Genomic DNA, 20455 nt, shown 5'->3' on the forward strand with positions numbered 1-20455 from the left:
ACCTGTCACAAAGGATGCTTTGACATTGTGTGTGTGAGTGCACGAGAAAGGGAGAGGGAGAGGAAGAGGTGCATGCGTGATGGCAAGTGTTACGGTTGAATAGTTTAACAAAACAGTTTTAAAATAGTTCTTAGGCTATTTAAGCATGCAATTTGTGTCCATGTGTAGGCTATAAGGTACACTTTTGAGAGCCTAAAAGGCACGTTAATAGCCAGCTCAGGACGCGATTTTGTTCAGGTCGGATTAAATTACGGTTGGCCCTGGGTGCATGTAGTCTTTTCTGACAGTCCGTTTCAAAAAGGAGCAATTAGACTTTTTGACGTTCGCTATCGCATAATTTAGGACTTGTCTGTAGGCCTACTATGTCCGCCGAGGTGTCCAATTATTCACAATTAACGAACGAGGTGGAGGCAGAGAACTCCCGACGCGCAGCACCCGAGTTTGTGGGCTAACTAGTAAACAGCATAAGTAACGTCCATCAATCGGGAATTCGCTAAATGAAGGAAGTGGGTGCTTTACTTATTGATCCGGATCAAAGAGACAATAGCTTACAAAGTGGTGTTTTTGTAACTTCAGTGTAGATGATTGTGATTCACTGCAACTTCAGCAATGTAGGCTACCTTCCTTACCTTTGAAAAATAGCTCCGTAGGCTACAGCTGAAGCCCAGTCTGCCTCAGTGAGAATCCTAAACCTTGTCTGTGTTCAGTCTTCAATCCTGATTGGCTGCATTCATGCTAACTAACAAATCAGACGGTGTAGTGGGCGGGACAATGCTCTTGACCACAAAGTAGCAAATGCAGGGAGTGAGAGACGCTTTACAGACAAACTAGCGCGTTTCATTCTTTATCCATTTCGATATCGGCTTATCGGTGGAAAAATGACCGATACCGATTATTATAAAAATGCTAAATATCGGCCCTAATAATCGGCCAGGCCGATAATTGGTCGACCCCTATTCTGGTGCATTTTGGGGATGGCCAATACTAAATTCAATCAGATTCATAGCCTACATCCTGATTTGTTGATTTTGAGGCAATTATTCCATGCAAAGGCTTGGGCTTCAGGGCCCCTGACCCCTTGGGCCCCTGGGCCCGGTAGGCCCGTGCAGTAATCCATCCCTGACTTCGGCCAAAGTGGAGATTTGGGAAAACTCCAGTTTCATGTTAGCATTTTAAACAGCGTTTTTGCATTGTGTGGTGATGTTTCCTCATTTGTTTGTAATCACTGGCCACCTATTTGCTCGACGTGTTCGCAACATCCTTCCCCAGCTGTTTTTAGCATCGGTGTGAACGGAATTATTTTAAAAATGAAGGAGGGGAAATATCTGTTTTTCAGAATACCCTGCTAGATATAAAAGTGTGACGGCAACCTGATCTTTTATCCCCCAGTCTGTGTTAGACCTCCCCTGGGGGGTATTCCAAGTACATGGTTTAATTACAAACCTGGGTATATTAACTCCGAGTAAGTGGTAAACCTTCTACAACAAGAGCCCTATGGCATTTTTTTGTTAGGAGAATGAAGCCATACAGCTCTTCTATTAGGAGGTTTACCACTTACTCGGAATACTTACCACTTACTCGGGTACTTGGAATACCTCCCTGGAATACCTCCCTGAACACAGTCTGAGTTGTTGTTGTTGTTTGTGTCGTTTGGGGTTGTTGTTTCCCTCCCTGTGGTACCTCATCTCTTTCCCTCTGTCCTCCCCCAGTCTGTTGTTGTTGTTGTTTGTGTCGTTTGGGGTTGTTGTTTCCCTCCCTGTGTTACCTCATCTCTTTCCCTCTGTCCTCCCCCAGTCTGTTGTTGTTGTTGTTTGTGTCGTTTGGGGTTGTTGTTTCCCTCCCTGTGGTACCTCATCTCTTTCCCTCTGTCCTCCCCCAGTCTGTTGTTGTTGTTGTTTGTGTCGTTTGGGGTTGTTGTTTCCCTCCCTGTGGTAGTCCTCCCCCAGTCTGTTGTTGTTGTTGTTTGTGTCGTTTGGGGTTGTTGTTTCCCTCCCTGTGGTACCTCATCTCTTTCCCTCTGTCCTCCCCCAGTCTGATGTTTTTTGTTTTTCTTGTTGTTGTTTTGGGGTTGTTTTTCCCCTCCCTTTCCACCCTCATCTCTCTGGTGCTCTTCTCCCCCAGCCTGTGGTAAAGCTCCAAGGGACTCGGGGCTGATCAGCGGTCAGAACGCCACAACGGGAGCTTGGCCCTGGCAGGTCAGTCTTCACCGAGCAGGAAGCCACTTCTGCTCAGGATCCCTCATCAGCGCGCAGGCGGTCCTGACGGCAGCACACTGCTTTAGCAGGTATTTGAGACAGGGTTTTAGCACATTCATAGCATGCTAATAGCACACTGCTTTAGTAGGTATTTGAAACACGGTTGTAGCACATTCATAGCATGCTAATAATAGCACACTGCTTTAGCAGGTATTGAGGCACGATTTTAGCACATTCATAGCATGGTAATAGCACACTGCTTTAGCAGGTATTTGAGACAGGGTTTTAGCACATTCATAGCATGCTAATAGCAAACTGCTTTAGCAGGTATTGAGACAGGGTTTTAGCACATTCATAGCATGCTAATAATAGCACACTGCTTTAGCAGGTATTGAGGCACTGTTTTAGCACATTCATAGCATGCTAATAGCACACTGCTTATGGTTTTAGAGTTTGCCTTATTTTAAGATGTCTCATCCTGAAAACAAGCATATTTTTCTGCCATTGTGTTAAGCAAATTTGTCCTAAAACACAAGCAAATGAATAGCAGGGGTTGTCTGTTTTTGAGTCGGTCTTCTGCACTGATGTAAAATATCTCAACTTTTAAGGACTCTAAATTTGAACGGACTCTTGAATGTCTCCTGTTTCCAGCACTTCCATCACTGGTTTAACAGCATACCTCGGTCATCAGAACCAGCAAGGCAGCAATCCCAACAAACAACTGAGGAACTTGTTTACTATCACACAGCACCCAGAGTATGACGCGATCACAAGGGAAAACGATATCGCCGTGGTGGTTCTGACTGCCCCACTCGACTTCAATGAGTTCATCAGTCCTGTGTGTCTTGCTGACAGTGAGAGCATTCTGCACAACGGTACCGACAGCTGGGTCACTGGCTGGGGAAACGCCGCTCCTAAAGGTTAAGACACACACACACACACACACACACACACACACACACACACACACACACACACACACACACACACACACACACACACACACACACACACACACACACACACACACACACACACACACACAACACACACACACACACACACACATACACACAGCCGTGGCCTACTGGTTAAGGCTTCGGACTTGTAACCGGAGGGTTGCTGGTTCAAATCCCGACCAGTAGGCATGGCTGAAGTGCCCTTGAGCAAGGCACCTAACCCCTCACTGCTCCCCGAGCACCGCTGTTGATGCAGGCAGCTCACTGTGCCGGGATTAGTGTGTGCTTCACCTCACTGTGTGTTCACTGTGTGCTGAGTGTGTTTCACTAATTCACGGATTTGGATAAATGCAGAGACCAAGTTTCCCTCACGGGATCAAAAGAGTATATAGACTATACTGCTCCTAGAGGTTAGTCTGAAAAGAGGCATATTCGCGCACACAGACACACCAGTTAATCAATCAATTAATCAATCTGTAAATCTGATGAAAACTGCAAAAATACTAAAAAATCTATTTGGTATTGTTTTTAGCATTAAGCAATTTACTTGGCGCTCTCCCGAAATAAGATTTTGACTTATTTTAAGGAGCCTTATCAATACAAATTTGTTCAACGCACTGTGCTCGTTTTCAGGATGAGACATCTTAAAATAAGTCAAATTCTTCTTAAATTAAGTCAAAAGATTTTATGAGAAAGCAATAGGTAAGTGTTACACTGAAAACAATACCACCCAGAGCAATTTCTGCAGTAAATCAGTTAGTTGGTCAATGAAATGATCAATAAGTCAAACAATAAATCTTTGTGTTTGAAGATTAGATTCTGACTGGTTGCTATAACTGCTTTCTCCCTGATTGCCTCTTTTTTCCTTCAGAGGCCCTTCAGCAGACAAATGTTCCAGTGATTGGAAGGCGACAGTGTAGATGCTTGCGTGGCGTCAGCTCAGTCACAGACAACATGGTGTGCGCTGGACACCTCGATGGACGCGGTGATTCCTGCCAGGTAGGACTTCATCTCACAGTGCGTAAAGGTACACTATGACTCCTGCCAGGTAGGACTTCATCTCACAGTGTGTAAAGCAGGACTTCATCTCACAGTGCGTAAAGGTACTCTATGACTCCTGCCAGGTAGGACTTCATCTCACAGTGCGTAAAGGTACTCTATGACTCCTGCCAGGTAGGACTTCATCTCACAGTGCGTAAAGGTAAACTATGACTCCTGCCAGGTAGGACTTCATCTCACAGTGCGTAAAGGTAAACTATGACTCCTGCCAGGTAGGGCCTCATCTGACAGTGTGTAAAGGTACAGGTAAGCCTTTATGAATTTTGTGAGAACGTGCAGCAGAGTCATTGAGTCCAGATGTTGGGTTTTGGGCCAATGACTCCTGCCGGGAGGGGCTTCGTTCCTGTGATTCTGAAGATGTTTTTCTTAAGCTTCAAATAATTCTTTATGCTGACGATTTGGTGGTACTGTCTCCTTCCAGTGCTGGCCTGCAGCAACTTCTTAGAATATGCTCTCAATATGGAGTTATGTTTGATATAAAATTTAACTCAACGAAGAGTGTGATACTGATCGCCAGAACAAAGGAGGATATGAAGTGTGTCTATCCTTCTTTCTCGTTGGCAGGTGAACCACTAGAGGTTGTAAATAAAGTTAAATATCTGGGACATGTGATAAGAGATGACCTCTGTGATGATGATGATGTGCAGCGTCAGTGTGGAAAACTGTATGGGCAGGCAAACATGCTGGCACGCAAATTCCACATGTGCACTCCTGATGTTAAAATCTCACTCTTCAAAACCTATTGCACTCCACTGTATACTGCCCACCTGTGGTGTGTAATTTTAGTGAGTCGAAAATGAAAAAAAAAAGCCTCTCGTTTATAATGATGCACTAAGAATTGTGCTTAAAATCCCTAGGTGGAGTGGTGCCAGTGAAATGTTTGTGTCTAATAATGTGCCCACTTTTAACGCTGTTTTAAGAAATTTTATGTATAGATTCATGTGCAGACTGACAGGGTCTAAGAATATGATTATTGTGTCCATAGCTGATGTCTCTAAGAGTGACACCAGGTACACATCTTGTTTTTGGAAACATTGGACCCGAAGCCTGTATATGTTTTGTAAATGATGCCTCATCTGCATCATTCTTAAATGTTTTGTATTGTTTACATTTATATATCTGTACTGTGTTGTCTCTATGGACCTTTGTGTCTTGAATAAAGTTGAAAGAAAAGAATTCCAACAATTTGTTGGTACATGTAAACAGTGGTAGTTCCACCGTGCTTCTGGTAACAATCTGGTCCTTTACAACTCCGAAAATCATTGTGTCTCACTGTCCCCCTTTATCTAGCTGATAGTGTTCAACTTAATAAATGACTTAACTGGGATAATCCCGTTTATCAGATCTCAGCCGGCTTTATTTACATGTGAAATGTGATTGATAATTACTAAACACAATAGGGGGGAAAAAAAAACTTTACACATAAGTGTCTAATTATTTTTTACTCATGAATATCAATGACCTGGCTGTAGAAGTGCCATGCAGACAAGTTTAAGTTCCACTGTTCTCATCCATATTCAAGCACAGGTACACCATGAACCACTCGGTGAGTTGCAGTTTTGAAAACAAATGTTAAGGGTTATTTTAAGGACATGTTTGTGCATGCCTGTAGCCAGCCACTATGAAGCAATCAAAGGCGATTCTAAATGAATTTGTGACCAACACAATACCTGAATCATAGAACAAGCATGTTAATGAACTAATGACCACTAACATAGCATGAACATAATGAACAAAATAACAAACATAGACCCAAACGCTAGAACTTAGAACATAGCTAATACTACAGGAACAGTAAAACCATAACAATAGAATAACAGAACAAACATAGACCAAACACTATAACTTAGAACATAGCTAATACTACAGGAACCATACATTAAACTAGGGTTTCTCAATCCATGGTACAGCCCCTGGGGCGTTCAGACAACCCTAGGGGGGCGCTGGGAATGTGAGTTTTTTTTTTTTTTTTTTTTTACATTTTAAACTTTCATGGTTTTCACATATTTTTGGTGCAAAAATAGGCTACCTGAAATAAATAGGCTATTTTTATTCATGGGTTTCTAACCCCTCTACCGTCCCAGCTACATTTTAATGTTTATCTATGCTCAGTGGTCATACAGTGCAGTTTGGGCCTGCACACGTCCGGACTCACGTCCCCCAGCCCCGCTCGCTGTTGTTCTGCAGCTGCTCTGATCGTAGTCTCCACGAAAAGACAGTTGCTAATCAAATACGAAATATGTATAGGCCTGTGATTGGCTGGATTGTTGCGATGTGCATATGTTGTTCACGTGATGTGCACTTGATTTTTGTCCATGATAAAATGACACGTCTTGTTGCCTAGATTTAATGTTCCTATTGATTTTTTTTTAAAAAATCATTACAACCAATGCTGATGTGGTAGTGTAACCAACCAGTCTCCTATTGCTTCTAACAGTGGGCTAAATCTGCTTAATAATAAAATAGGCTCATAGGGACATTTTCTTATAATTCCAGAAGAAACCAAAACAGCGCAGAAATGGGCTCGTTTTTTTATTTAAGCAATATAGCATGAGGGTGAGTGGCCTATAGCCTACCCGGGGGTGTAGTTTAAAAAAAAAAAAATATTGTGTGTCAAAGTAAGGTCAGGGGGGCGTTTGCTCAAAAAAGGTTGAGAACCACTGCATTAAACCATAATAATAGAATAACAAAACATTCTTACAGCCCTGCTTGGATCTACTGGCCACTCCCCCACGCTCCAGACAAAAGTGGAGATTTTCGAAAGCTCTGTGTCAGTGTTTTTGCGCTTGGACAGGGGAAAACAGAGTTTTTGGATTGTGATGTGACGTAAATCCCTTTTGTTTAAAATGTTGTCACGTCTCCAATTGCAATATTGCTATCTGTTTGACTGACGTATTCTTGATAGCCTTCAACGGCTGTTTCTGCACATTCGTGTGGATGGAAATAATTTCAAATACAAATACAATTTTTTTAAATACCAGGCTACATGTACATGGCCTGAATCTCATATTGTAATTCTGGTGAATGTTCATAGGGAGACTCTGGCAGTCCACTGGTGACCAAACTGGGCATTTCTTGGCTGCAGACTGGGATTGAGAGTTTTGGCGGAGGTTGTCCTCCGCAGACAAGTCTGCCGGCGGTCTACACACGAGTGTCCCGCTACAAGGCCTGGATCAACATGATGGTCAACCCGGAATACGTCCATTTCGTCTCTGCAGGTATGGACGCTGGCAGCGTGGATTGTGTGATTGTCTGCATCATGAAGGGAATGGAGAATTAGATAGGAGAGGATGGAGACCAGGGAGGTTGTTGGCTCTGTGTGTGGATGTAGTTAGGGTTAGACCGGGGAGGTTGTTGGCGTTGTGTGTGGATGTAGTTAGGGTTTAGGGTTAGACAGAGTAGACCGGGGAGGTTGTTGGCCCTGTGTGTGGGTGTAGTTAGGGTTTAGGGTTAGACCGGGGAGGTTGTTGGCCTTGTGTGGCCTTGTGTGTGGGTGTAGTTAGAGTTAGACTGGGGAGGTTGTTGGCCTTGTGTGGATGTAGTTAGGGTTTAGGGTTACGTCTTTTCTACGCTATGCCCCCACAGCTAGCTGAAAACCTTATGCAAGTTCGGCAAAAATCGGCGCAATTCGGAATACTAGGGGGTGACCGAAGGTGCCTATTGGACACATGTAAGTACTCGGCAACATCTTTCAGTGCAGCTAAGGTCAATTTCACACCGGAATTCTCCTTTAATGGTGTAAATAATTAACTCATGTCTAGTGGGGGTGATGGGGATTGAAGCCTGGTCTCTCAGGTGAAAGTCCACAGCCCTACCACTAGGTTACTGTGAGGATAGGCTTAGTAGACTGATGTTAGCCTAATGTGCCACCAAGACTGCAGCTCCTAGATGGAATTATGGTAAAAAAGATAAAAAAAATAAGAAAACAATAAAAAAGAGAGGGGAGAAGGGAGTTCAAAACAGTCACATTTTTCTAACATAAGATAATAGTGTTTGAAGTGTGTGAGTCTTGAACCCTGGTCCTTCAAGTGAGGGGCCTACATCAAACCACTAGGCCATAACCATCCTGGCGAAGGTTGGGGTAAGGGTTAAAAAAAAAAGTTTGTGATAAGGTTTGGGTTATGGTCAGGAATATGGTAAGCATTAGGTTCAGGTTCAGAAGTAAGGTTATGTTTAGGGTTGGGTTAAGGCTAGGGCATACACAATGATAATGTTCATACCCAAAAGGAAGGGAAATCCCTTGTACCTTTGAATGTCCCAAGTTGTACCATCACAACCACAAAAACCACATTGTCCAGAAAATTAGAGTCCAGTTAAAGGCAAGGAAATAAATCCAGCCAAGGAGAGCAAAGTCCAGTAGGACAAAAATTGCACACAGAGTTACAAGCTAAGACAGAAATTAGGTAAAAATAAACAATCCACAAAGCAGGCACAAGAACAAGGTGAGCACAACATTTTATTGTTCTGAAAACATAAAGGATGAAATTCCCATCTTTAATGATATTGTAATAATAATGTAATAGCAGTGTAATAGGGAGAAACAATCTAAAAGACCACTACCATTTGTCATTAAGACCCCATGGTGAGATGATATTTAATCTAAGCATCCACACTCTTTCACAATTTAGTCTCCGTGTTTTGTCCCATGACACATCTGATTGAACACCTGTGAGGCAAAATTGTTCTATTGGGTGTTGTTGGAAATGGCGGTACAAAGGTCTGTCTTTGTTGATTCGAATACAGTACAAATGCTGTTTCAAACGCACCCTACCCGAGTGTTTTGTTTCCCCAATGTAAAGCATTCCACATTCCACCTTGTATGTATAAGCGTATCCTGTAAATTCTTATTTCTGCGGAAGGCAGAAATAAGACGAAATTCTTTGAGCTGTGGGATTCGATATTGTACATGTTCGTAATGAGACTTTAAGTGTTTGTTCCAATTGACTGCCTCTCTATTAAAGGTTTGAACCAGGGGAATGAGCCTAGTGCTCTCAGGAGGTTGACGACTAATGGGAAAGAATGTCTCACCTGGGCTTTAGTTAGTTAGTTAGTTGTCCTTACATAGGAAATTTGTTTTCACCTCCCATACAATACAAGCCTCACAGACATGAAATACACAGATACACAGTTACGGTTCTTCACCCTCCACCCTGTTACCACATACCCCACCCACATAGATGTTAACAGCACATATACAGCACATATATCACAACAGCACATATACAGCACATATACATCACATTACACAGATACAAACAGGAAAACCATCACCAGTTGGCATTACAGAGGAATGAGGGCGGCACAGTGATCCATCACCGCTGTGTGTTGTTCAGTGCTGCTATTGTAGAGGGCACAAATCTTTTTCCAAAGCGTACTCGCTTCCACCCCATAGTCCTGTATCTGCGTCTTGATGGAAGCAGAATGAAGAAGGGATTGAGGGGGTGGGTGGGGTCATGAGCGATGGTCTGTGCTCTGTTCTTGGTGAGTTTACTGTTGAGATCTGATAGATTAGGGGTGGGGAGGCCTATTGCTTTGGCTGCGGTATGAGTGATGCGTGTGAGTCTGTTTCTGTTGGCAGCAGTTAGCATGTTGAAAAAGCAGGGAAGGCAGTAGAGGAGGATGGGCTGGACTATGCTTTTGTACAGAAGGAGCAGGTGACAGGGGGCAACAGAAAGTGATCTGAGCTTACGGATGGCATAGAGTCTCTGTTGACTGCGTCTTTGTATGTCAGTGGTGTGTTGCTCAAAGCTGAGTTTATTGTCCAGGGTGAGTCCAAGGTATTTGAAACAGTCCACTATTTCTACGGTGTCGTTGTTGATGCAGGTGGGGTTGTGGATTGTGTCAGATGGTGTTCTGGTGTTGGTGATTACAAGTTCCTTGGTTTTACTGACGTTAAGCTGAAGGTAGTTGTCAGTGCACCATTGTGTGAGGTGGGAAATGGAGTCTTGGTATGCAGATATGGAGTTATTGTCGTTGAGGAGTGCAAGTACAGCGGTGTCATCAGAGTATTTGAAGTATGTGGTGATGGGTGTGGTACTGACGCAGTCATTGGTGTAGAGGGTGAAGAGGAAGGAGCTTAGGACACACCGCGCCGGTGTTAATTGTGGTGAGTGGTGATGTGACTGCACTTATCTTGACGGCTTGTGGTCTGTCACTGAAGAAGTTGTGGATCCAGTGGATGAGGGTCGGGGGGACGTGCAGGTGGTGGAGTTTGTTGATCATCAGGTGGCGTTGGATGGTGTTGAAGGCAGAACTGAAGTCAATGAAGAGTAATCTGGCGAAGTTTGGGGGTGTTTCAAGATGTTGGAGGAGGGAGTGGAGGAGACATGCCACAGCATCCTCCGTCCCTCTCCTGGCCTTGTAGGCAAACTGGTGGCTGTCCAGCTGTGGGCTGACAACTGGGAGGAGGGTTCTGAGGATCAGTTTTTCCAGACATTTCATGATTATTGAGGTGAGTGCAATTGGCCGGTAGTGGTTGAGTTCGGAGGGGCGGGGTTTCTTGGGTATTGGTATGATAGTAGATGTTTTCCACAGCACTGGTACAGTAGCGGTTTTGTATGACTCGGCAAACAGTGAATAGATGATGGGGGAGAGCTCAGCTGCGCAGTCCCTTAGCACCCGGGCAAGGATGCCGTCTGGACCCGGAGCTTTCCCAGGCTTGCATCTCCTCAGCTGCTGGCGCTTTCATCCTCAGTTGTAAATGGGACCTGGGGGTCTGGTTCCAGGGTGGGAATGGCCTCCAGTAGAGTCCTGCAGGTGTCTGAGTGGTCCACTGTGTCGAATCTGGAGTACAAGTTGTTTAATTCTATGGCAAAATAGCTTGGGTCTGATTTATCCTGTAGTTTGTGTTTACTGTTCAGTCCTGTGAGTGTTCTTATTTTTTGAAAGGCTTGTTTTGTGTTCATGGTGTTGAATTCATGCTCTAGTCTGTCCTTGTATTTGAGTTTAGCCTTAAAGATGTCATTTTTTATTTGCCGGTTTATGTGTTTAGGGCTTTAATACCCCTTAGGAACCGTCGGGAATAACCCCGCTCACGTAGAGCTTTGAAGAGGGTCATAGTGGCCTTCTCTACGTCACTTTCAAAAGTACAAATGCGTCTGAATCTGATAATTTGGGACTTTACAATTCCCTTAAATGTGTGCTTGGGATGATAGGAACTCTTATGGAGTAATGCATGAGTGTCTGTACTTTTAAAGAAGACTCTCGTTGCCAAGCGCTTCAACCCTTCAGAATCGCCATCTACAAACAAAACCTCGGTATCTAGAAATTCCATCATTTGGGGCTGAAGATTGCTAGTCACTTTGATTGTCTTATGATGTGCAAGAATTGATTGAAGGCTGCCACACCATGCTGCCACAGGCCAAAGAGATCATCCAAGTATCTGTAATAAACTAGGGGTAAATGGGGGCACTTGGCAAGTATCTGTAATAAACTAGGGGTAAATGGGGGCACTTGGCAAGTATCTGTAATAAACTAGGGGTAAATGGTAAGAGTTCACCATCTGGGCGATTTGCATCAGGGTACCTCTCAAAAGCCTCTGCCACCGCCTGCAAGCCCAAGTCTGTGTCTTTATTTTACACTGTGTGGGTGTAGTTAGGGTTTAGGGTTAGACCGGGGAGGTTGTTGGCCTTGTGTGTGGGTGTAGTTAGGGTTTAGGGTTAGACCGGGGAGGTTGTTGGTCCTGTGTCTTTATCTATCCATCTATCTATCTATCTATCTATCTATCTATCTATATGTATGTATATCTATTCATCCATTTATTTATTTATGTTTGTGGAATATATTTTATTTGCCTCCCCGTCACATCTATAGGTGTGGACCCAGACAGCAACGTCACATGTCCCGGGCTTGATGACATCACTACAACGACACCCAATCAACAGACAACGTCCACGCCGCTGGGTATGTACCCCACAGGGAAAGCTGTGATGTCACAGGTACAACTGTGACATCACTTTAAAACCTGTGACTTCACAGAGAGATTTGTGACATCCCTTCACTCATGTCCAGAACCAACGACACCACATTACTTTAATATAGCTATTTTCTGGGTACTCAAAGCACTTTACTTCACTACAACCATCATCAATGTGTAGCACGGCAACCATTTTGTGCCAGAATGCTCACCAGCTGGAATGGTGGAGAGTGAGGGAATAAATTAGCCAATTACAGCAAGGGGATGAATAGGTCCAATGGAATACGCCTCTCTCTCTTCCCTCCCCCAGTGTGTGGTAGAGCCCCCCTGAACACCAGAGTAGGTGGAGGTGGAGTTGCCCCAGCAGGAAGTTGGCCCTGGCAGGCTAGTCTTCACCGGTCAGGAACTCACTTCTGTGGAGGATCCCTCATCAACCCACAGTGGATCATGACTGCAGCCCACTGCTTCCCCGGGTACAGACCACCAGTGGACACACAGCTTTTAAGAGCCATTCACACCAAGAATGATAACTATGAAACTAATGATAACTAATGAAAACATATTGTTCTAGCTAGTTTGAATGACGACGTAAGCAACAATAACTATAATGACATGAAGAACGATATTGTCAGGATCACAGATCACAGGATTTCAGAGCGTTTTTGAGAAAAATAAAAAGCCAATCAGGATCCATCAAATTTTAGCCATCACATTCATCAACACAGAGACACTTTCTTTATCATTGGTCAGTGAGGACACTTTTATCGTTATAGTTCCTGGTATGAACGGCACTTTATGGAGATACAGCCCTTTTGGAAGAACAAGCACAAATAGGTTATCAGAATGTTGGATTATGTAATAATGAGCACAAGTAACGGAATGCTAATGAACAATTCTATTCTATCCAGTAGAGTGCCGAAGCCATGACGTAGCCTTGTCAAGGCAGCAATTTTACATACTACAACATATATTCATGCCAACACGATCAAATTTGTGACTAGAAAGTTTTGAGGGTTTTATGGGCATGGGTTTCCTCTATAAAAGGGACCAGCATGTAACTTCATAGCATGCGGTTAAAATCCTTCTCACAGACGTGTCTTGCCTTTATTTTTGAGGCAAAACACATCACTTTTAACCAGGGCTTTGAACCGGTTCAAGGAACGAAAATGAAAACCGGGAACTTTTTGTATTTTACAGGGAACAGAAACGAAACCAGAAACGTTATTATTTTTTATGTTCTGGAACAGGAACACTTATTTAAAAATAATGGTAACCGGTTAATACCGGTTTTATTTTCCGTTCCTCAAAAGTTTTTTAGTTGCCTAATTAACTAAAAAAAAAAGTAATTATTTTCCTGCACACGTTACCATGACGGCTGAGGTTCACTTCCTGTGTGACATCACATCAGACGTTCGCTGACTGAATGGAGAGAGAGCCGTGGATTACAAAGTCTCCACTCCACATCTTAAATAAGAGGTAAATTACGATCCATCGTTAATTAAAACGCTCATTCCAAACACAATATCAATAGCTATATTTGTTGACTCCACGTCAATGATGGACTAGCGAACATTTAGTAGGCTATAATTAGTAGGTTATGTTTGTTGATAAACAATAGGCCCTACCTGATGAAACAGGCCTAACTGCAAGTAGGCCTAAGCAAGACAAAACAAAAGACTTGTTACGGTATGAGTAGGCCTACTGGATGGCCTTTCCCGACAGTTGGAATTTGTTGTTGCCGAAAGTGGCATAACCGCGTGTCTTAATAATGTCGTTACGTTTGTGTGGAAATTTTTATCTTTTAACAATAAACTACACATTTGAAATAATTGTAGGCCTATTTAATTATTATTATTATTAATAATATAATTATTATTATTTAATAATGGTTGTAATATTATTAAATTTGGTTTAAGCTGGATGAGAAAGATGTGACATAATTCTATAGCATTAAACAGCTGACAGGAACGAATTTAACGTTCGGGAACAGTATTTTTTTTTCTAACCCGGTTGAACGTCAATTTATTGGTGGAACTCATAACCGGAAACGTTATAATTCCGTTTCTGTTCGGAACGAACCGATTGGGGGAAAAAATCGGTTCAAAGCCCTGCTTTTAACACCTGCCAGACTTTGATAAGACGTGAAATATTCACTGGAATTTCGTTTCTTTCTATAACACCTGCCAGGGAATCCATGTTATGTGGCTAAGTTGCTGCATTGCAGGTAAAACACGTTTAAATGGCTATAGCCTACATTTAAAACAATTACTTAGCTAGAAACGATCCCACATGTCTACATTCAATGCTATGAAGCCACTTCGAAAGTTTGTTTAGATCCAGTGACACTGCCGTCATGGAAATGGAACGTCACACTTCGGTACTCTATTCTGCCTCTGTTTGGTATGGTTTTAGAATGACTTAACCCTTATTACCCTTGAGGGGTGGTCTGCTTTTGTGTATCTGAATGGCTTGTAGAATATGTCGACTTCCACACCGTCAACAATGATTATGATACCACTTAATGTGAGTGCTTGCAGAATATTCCAAATGAAACCAAGATCCACGCACAGCCTGGTTAGGTGCAGGTAGATTGCAGGAACATACTTAAATAGCAAAAAATAAGATTGCTCTACCGCACACTGTTGACGTTTACTCGATTTTATCCTAAGCGAACAACGTGTTTCGCATACAGCGTCCTCAGGTGAGAAACGTGTTGTTTGCTCTGAATAACATCGAGTAAACGTCAACAGTGTGCGTAGAGCAATCTTCATTTTTGGCTTGTAGATTATGTCGACTTCCACACCGTCAACAGTGGTTATGATACCACTTAATGTGAGTGTTTCCAGGATTTGAATGTCTCTTGTTTTCAGGACGGTCTACACTGGTGTAACAGCGTACCTCGGTCGTCAGAACCAGCAAGGCAGCAATCTCAACGAACAACTGAGGAGTGTGTTTATGGTCATGAAGCATCCAGACTATAAGGAGAGGACAAGAGAAAACGACATTGCCCTGTTACTTCTGGCTGCCCCACTCGACTTCAACAACTTCATCAGTCCTGTGTGTCTAGCTGCCAATGAGAGCGCTTTCCAAAATGGCACCCAAAGTTGGGCCTCTGGCTGGGGAGACAACGGAGAAGGAGGTGAGACATCAAGACTGAGAAACAGCATTGGGTCATTCAAACACAAGTGATAGTGTAGCATTGGGTCACTTAAATACAGGTGATAGGGTAGCGTTGGGTCATTTAAACACAGGTGATAAAGTAGCATTGGGTCACTTAAATACAGGTGATAGGGTAGTGTTGGGTCATTTAAACACAGGTGATAAAGTAGCATTGGGTCATTCAAACACAGGTGATAGAGCAGCATTGGGTCATTTAAACACAAGTGATAGTAGTGTTGGGTCATGGATTGGGTCATCATTCATGAGGTACCCTTCATCATTTAAGAACTGATAATTGATTAGCAGAGGTACCCTTGATTATTTAATGGATTGGCATTGAGGTACGCTTGATTATTTAATGGATTGGCATTGAAGTACCCTTGATCGTTTAAGAACTGGTTATGGATTAGCATGAAGGTAAGGTGCATTGATCATTGATGATACTACAGGATTTAGGTCCTGTTTACACGAAGGGAAGACGCAGATATTTCCCCTGCGGTTTGGCCTCTCATTTACACAAAAACCCCGTTTTTATCACAGAAAACGACTATTTCTAAAAATTCCGGCCAAAGTGTTGTGTGTAACAGTGTAACGGTAGCCATCTGATGCGTGGCTGTGCAGTGTGTACGTTGTGTAAACCTCCCTCCAGACACCTTAAGAGTCCTGCTAGTGAGAGTGCTAGCAGCTTGGGTTAGCACACTCGACTACTGATACGAGGTAGTGAGAGCGCCAGCAGCTTGGGTTAGCACACTCGACTCCTGATATCTGAGGTGCTGCTGGTGTGAGAGCACTAGCAGCTTGGGTTAGCACACTCGACTCCTGATACGAGGTGCTGCTAGTGAAAGCGCTAGCAGCTTGGGTTAGCACACTCGACTCCTGATACGAGGTAGTGAGAGCGCTAGCAGCTTGGGTTATCACACTTCGACTCCTGATACTGGTGCTGCTGCTAGTGAGAGCACTAGGTTGCTTACCTCAACCCCTGATACGAGGTAGTGAGAGCGCTGGCAGCAGGGTTAGCACACTCGCGACTCCTGATAATGAGGGTGCTGCTAGTGAGAGCTAGCAGCTTCTGGGTTAAGCACACTCCCACTCTGATCTGAAAACAGGTGCTGCTAGTGAGAGCACTAGCAGCTTGGGTTAGCACACTCAACTCCTGATACGAGGTAGTGAGAGCGCTAGCAGCTTGGGTTAGCACACTCGACTCCTGATACGAGGTGCTGCTAGTGAGAGCACTAGCAGCTTGGGTTAGCACACTCAACTCCTGATACGAGGTGCTGCTAGTGAAAGCGCTAGCAGCTTGGGTTAGCACACTCGACTCCTGATAATGAGGGTAGTGAGAGCCAGCAGCTTGGGTTAGCACACTCGACTCCTGATACGAGGTGCTGCTAGTGAGAGCGCTAGCAGCTTGGGTTAGCACACTCGACTCCTGATACGAGGTGCTGCTAGTGAGAGCACTAGCAGCTTGGGTTAGCACACTCAACTCCTGATACGAGGTAGTGAGAGCGCTAGCAGCTTGGGTTAGCACACTCGACTCCTGATCTGGGTGCTGCTAGTGAGAGGCGTAGCAGCTTGGGTTAGCTTACTCGACTCTAATCTGAGGTGAGTGAGGAGGCGCCAGCAGCTTGGGTTAGCACACTCGACTCCTGATAATCTGAGTGAGAGCACTTGCAGGCTTCGGGTTAGCACACTGACTCCTGATCTGAGGTGCTGCTAGTGGAGCGCAGCAGGTTAGCACACCTAGACCTGACACAGTGAAAGCACCAGCAGCTTGGAGGTTGCACACCGACTCCTGATCTGCAGGTGCTGCTAGTGAGAGCCCTAGCAGCTTGGGTTAGCACACTCGACTCCTGATACGAGTGAGAGCACCAGCAGCTTGAGTTAGCACACTCGACTCCTGATACGAGGTGCTGCTGTTTGCGGGTTCGAGTGCAGGGGTGAGCCGCACAGTCAACACAGTTACATATGGGTATTTACAGCTGGGATGGGTATTTAAATGATGATACAGGTGGGATAGGTATTTAGATGATGATACAGGTGGGATGGGTATTTACAGCTGGGATAGGTATTTAGATGATTATACAGGTGGGATGGGTATTTAGATGATACTACATGTTGGATGGTTATTTAGATGATACTACAGGTTGGATCGGAATTTAGATGATACTACAGGTTGGATCGGTATTTAGATACTACAGGTTGGATGGTTATTTAGATGATACTACAGGTTGGATGGGTATTAAGATGATGATGATACAGGTGGGATGGGTTGTTATTTAGATGATGCAACAGGTAGGATGGGTATTTACACATAGATGATACTACATGTAGATGGGTATTTAGATGATACTACAGGTTGGGTGGGTATTTAAACTCTGGAGCTGCAGTGTGATTCTATTGTAATTTTGCATTGTCTTTTCTCCTGGTCCTGCTCCTTTTTGTGCCCAGTGCCTCTGCCTGCTCCCGGGGCCCTGCGGGATGCAGTGCCCCCTGTGGTTGGAAACAGGCAGTGCGACTGCCTGAGGCAGGACCTGAACATCACAGACAACATGATGTGTGCTTCTAGTGAGGACGGAGGCACCTGCCAGGTACACAGGTGTCATGTCACACACACACACACACACACACCTGTAAGGTATCCCTGTCATATAATACACACCTGTAAGGTAATTTCTGTCAAATAGGGCACAACAGTCAGGTAACACATACCCCTGTCAGGTATTGTTGTCATGTAACACACACCTGTAAAATAACACCTGTTGAATAACACACCACTGTCAGGTCACATACACAATTGTCAGGTAACACACACACTTTTCAGGTAACATTCACACCTGTTCAGTATGTCTGTAATGAAACACACCTGTCAGGTAACGCCTGTCAAATAACACTCAACTGTCAATTAACATACACATCCGTCAGGTAACATTCACACCTGTAAGGTAACGCCTGTCAGGTGACACACACACACCTGTCAGGCAACACACACACCTGTCAGGTATGGTCGTCATGTAACACACACCTGTAAGGTAATATACACACCTGTCAGGTATGGTTGTCATGTAACACACACTTGTAAAGCAACGCCGGTCAGATAACACACAACTCTCAGGTAATGCACACACCTGTCAGGTAACACCTGCCATGTCTGGTAGAACACTTGTCTAGTAATGTATAGAGACAACCAGACTTATCTACCTAAGCAGAGAGGTTCTGGCTTTTTTGATTGACTGACTGTTTCTGATTGACAAAGGGACTGGCTGTTTAATTGACTGACTGTGTCTTATTGACAGAGAGACCCTGGCGGTCCGCTGGTCAGCAGGCAGGGCTCGGCGTGGGTCCAGGCAGGTGTGCTCACCTCTGGGAGTGGCTGTGGACGCAGTCCGGGGGTCTACACCAGGGTATCCCGCTACCAGAGCTGGATCCTCTCAACAATTACTGACAACCAACCTGAGTTTGTGCGCTTCTCTTCCAACGGGGCTGACGCTGACAGCATCTTCAACTGTTTTGGAAGTAAGAAAACACCAACATCATCGTTAACATCATCATTTTCAATATGATAGTTATCGCCATCTTCTGTCTCATGTTTGTCATTGACATTGTTAATTGTTACAGTCACAACAACAGAAATTACAACATCAACAGCTCCCCTGACAGCAACAGAACTCACAACATCCACAACTCCTGATACAACAACAGAACTCACAACATCAACAGCTCCTGATACGACAACAGAACCCACAACATCAACAACTCCCCTGACAACAGCAGAACTCACAACATCAACAGCTCCTGATACGACAACAGAACTTTCAACATCAACAGCTCCTGATACATCAACAGAACTCACAACATCAACAGTTCCTGATACGACAACACAACTCACAACATCAACAGCTCCTGATACATCAACAGAACTCACAACATCAACGGTTCTGATCATTTAACAACTCCGCAATATCAACAGCTCCTGATACAACAACACAACTCACAACATCAACAGCTCCTGATACATCAACAGAACTCACAACACCAACAACTCCCCTGACAACAACAGAACTAACAACATCAACAGCTCCTGATACGACAACACAACTCACAACATCTCCTGATACGACAACAGAACTTTCAACATCAACAGCTCCTGATACGACAACACAACTCACAACATCAACAGTTCCTGATAAAACAACACAACCCACATCAACAACTCCTCTGACAACAACAGAACTCACATCAACAGCTCCTGATAAAACAACACAACCCACAACATCCACAGCTCCCCTGACAACAACAGAACTCACAACATCAACAACTCCCCTGACAACAACACAACTCACAACATCAACAGCTCCTGATACGACAACAGAACTCACAACATCAATAGCTCCTGATATAACAACACAACTCACAACATCAACAGCTCCTGATACAACAACAGAACTCACAACATCAACAGCTCCTGATACAACAACAGAACTCACAACATCAACAGCTCCTGACAACAACAGAACTCACAACATCAACAGCTCCTGATACAACAACACAACCCACAAAATCAACAGCTCCTGATACAACAACAGAACTCTCAACATCAACAGCTCCTGATACGACAACAGAACTCACAACATCAACAGCTCCCCTGACAACAACAGAACTCACAACATCAACAGCTCCTGATACGACAACACAACTCACAACATCAACAGCTCCTGATACAACAACAGAACTCACAACATCAACAGCTCCTGATACAACAACAGAACTCACAACATCAACAGCTCCTGACAACAACAGAACTCACAACATCAACAGCTCCTGATACAACAACACAACCCACAAAATCAACAGCTCCTGATACAACAACAGAACTCTCAACATCAACAGCTCCTGATACGACAACAGAACCCACAACATCAACAACACAACTCACAACATCAACAGCTCCTGATACAACAACAGAACTCTCAACATCAACAGCTCCTGATACAACAACACAACTCACAACATCAACAACTACCCTGACAACAACACAACTCACAACATCAAAAGTTCCTGATACGACAACAGAACTTTCAAAATCAACAGCTCCTGAAACAACAACACAACTTTCAACATCAACAGCTCCTGATACATCAACAGAACTCACAACATCAACAACACAACTCACA

General features: G+C 43.9%; 1 protein-coding gene across 1 annotated transcript; it reads left to right on the top strand.

The window, feature by feature from the left end:
- Nucleotides 1-7365: 7365 nt before the first annotated feature.
- On the top strand, nt 7366-19231 carry LOC125297674 (tryptase-like). Its single transcript, XM_048248114.1, has 7 exons — nt 7366-7431; nt 12026-12115; nt 12439-12601; nt 14999-15267; nt 17733-17872; nt 18578-18797; nt 18900-19231. The coding sequence occupies exons 1-7, from the start codon at nt 7392-7394 to the stop codon at nt 19229-19231; spliced, it is 1254 nt and encodes a 417-aa protein (XP_048104071.1). The 5' UTR covers nt 7366-7391.
- Nucleotides 19232-20455: the final 1224 nt, after the last annotated feature.

This window comes from Alosa alosa, chromosome 7, assembly GCF_017589495.1.
Source record: "Alosa alosa isolate M-15738 ecotype Scorff River chromosome 7, AALO_Geno_1.1, whole genome shotgun sequence".
Taxonomy (NCBI): Eukaryota; Metazoa; Chordata; class Actinopteri; order Clupeiformes; family Clupeidae; genus Alosa; species Alosa alosa.

What these genes read in the sequence shown, in the direction of transcription:
- LOC125297674 (XM_048248114.1), top strand. Translation starts at nt 7,392, where the DNA reads ATGATGGTCAACCCGGAATACGTCCATTTCGTCTCTGCAG. An exon ending in GCAGCCCACTGCTTCCCCGG is followed by an intron (nt 12,602 to 14,998) that starts GTACAGACCACC and finishes TCTTGTTTTCAG; the next exon opens with GACGGTCTACACTGGTGTAA. An exon ending in AGGACGGAGGCACCTGCCAG is followed by an intron (nt 17,873 to 18,577) that starts GTACACAGGTGT and finishes TCTTATTGACAG; the next exon opens with AGAGACCCTGGCGGTCCGCT.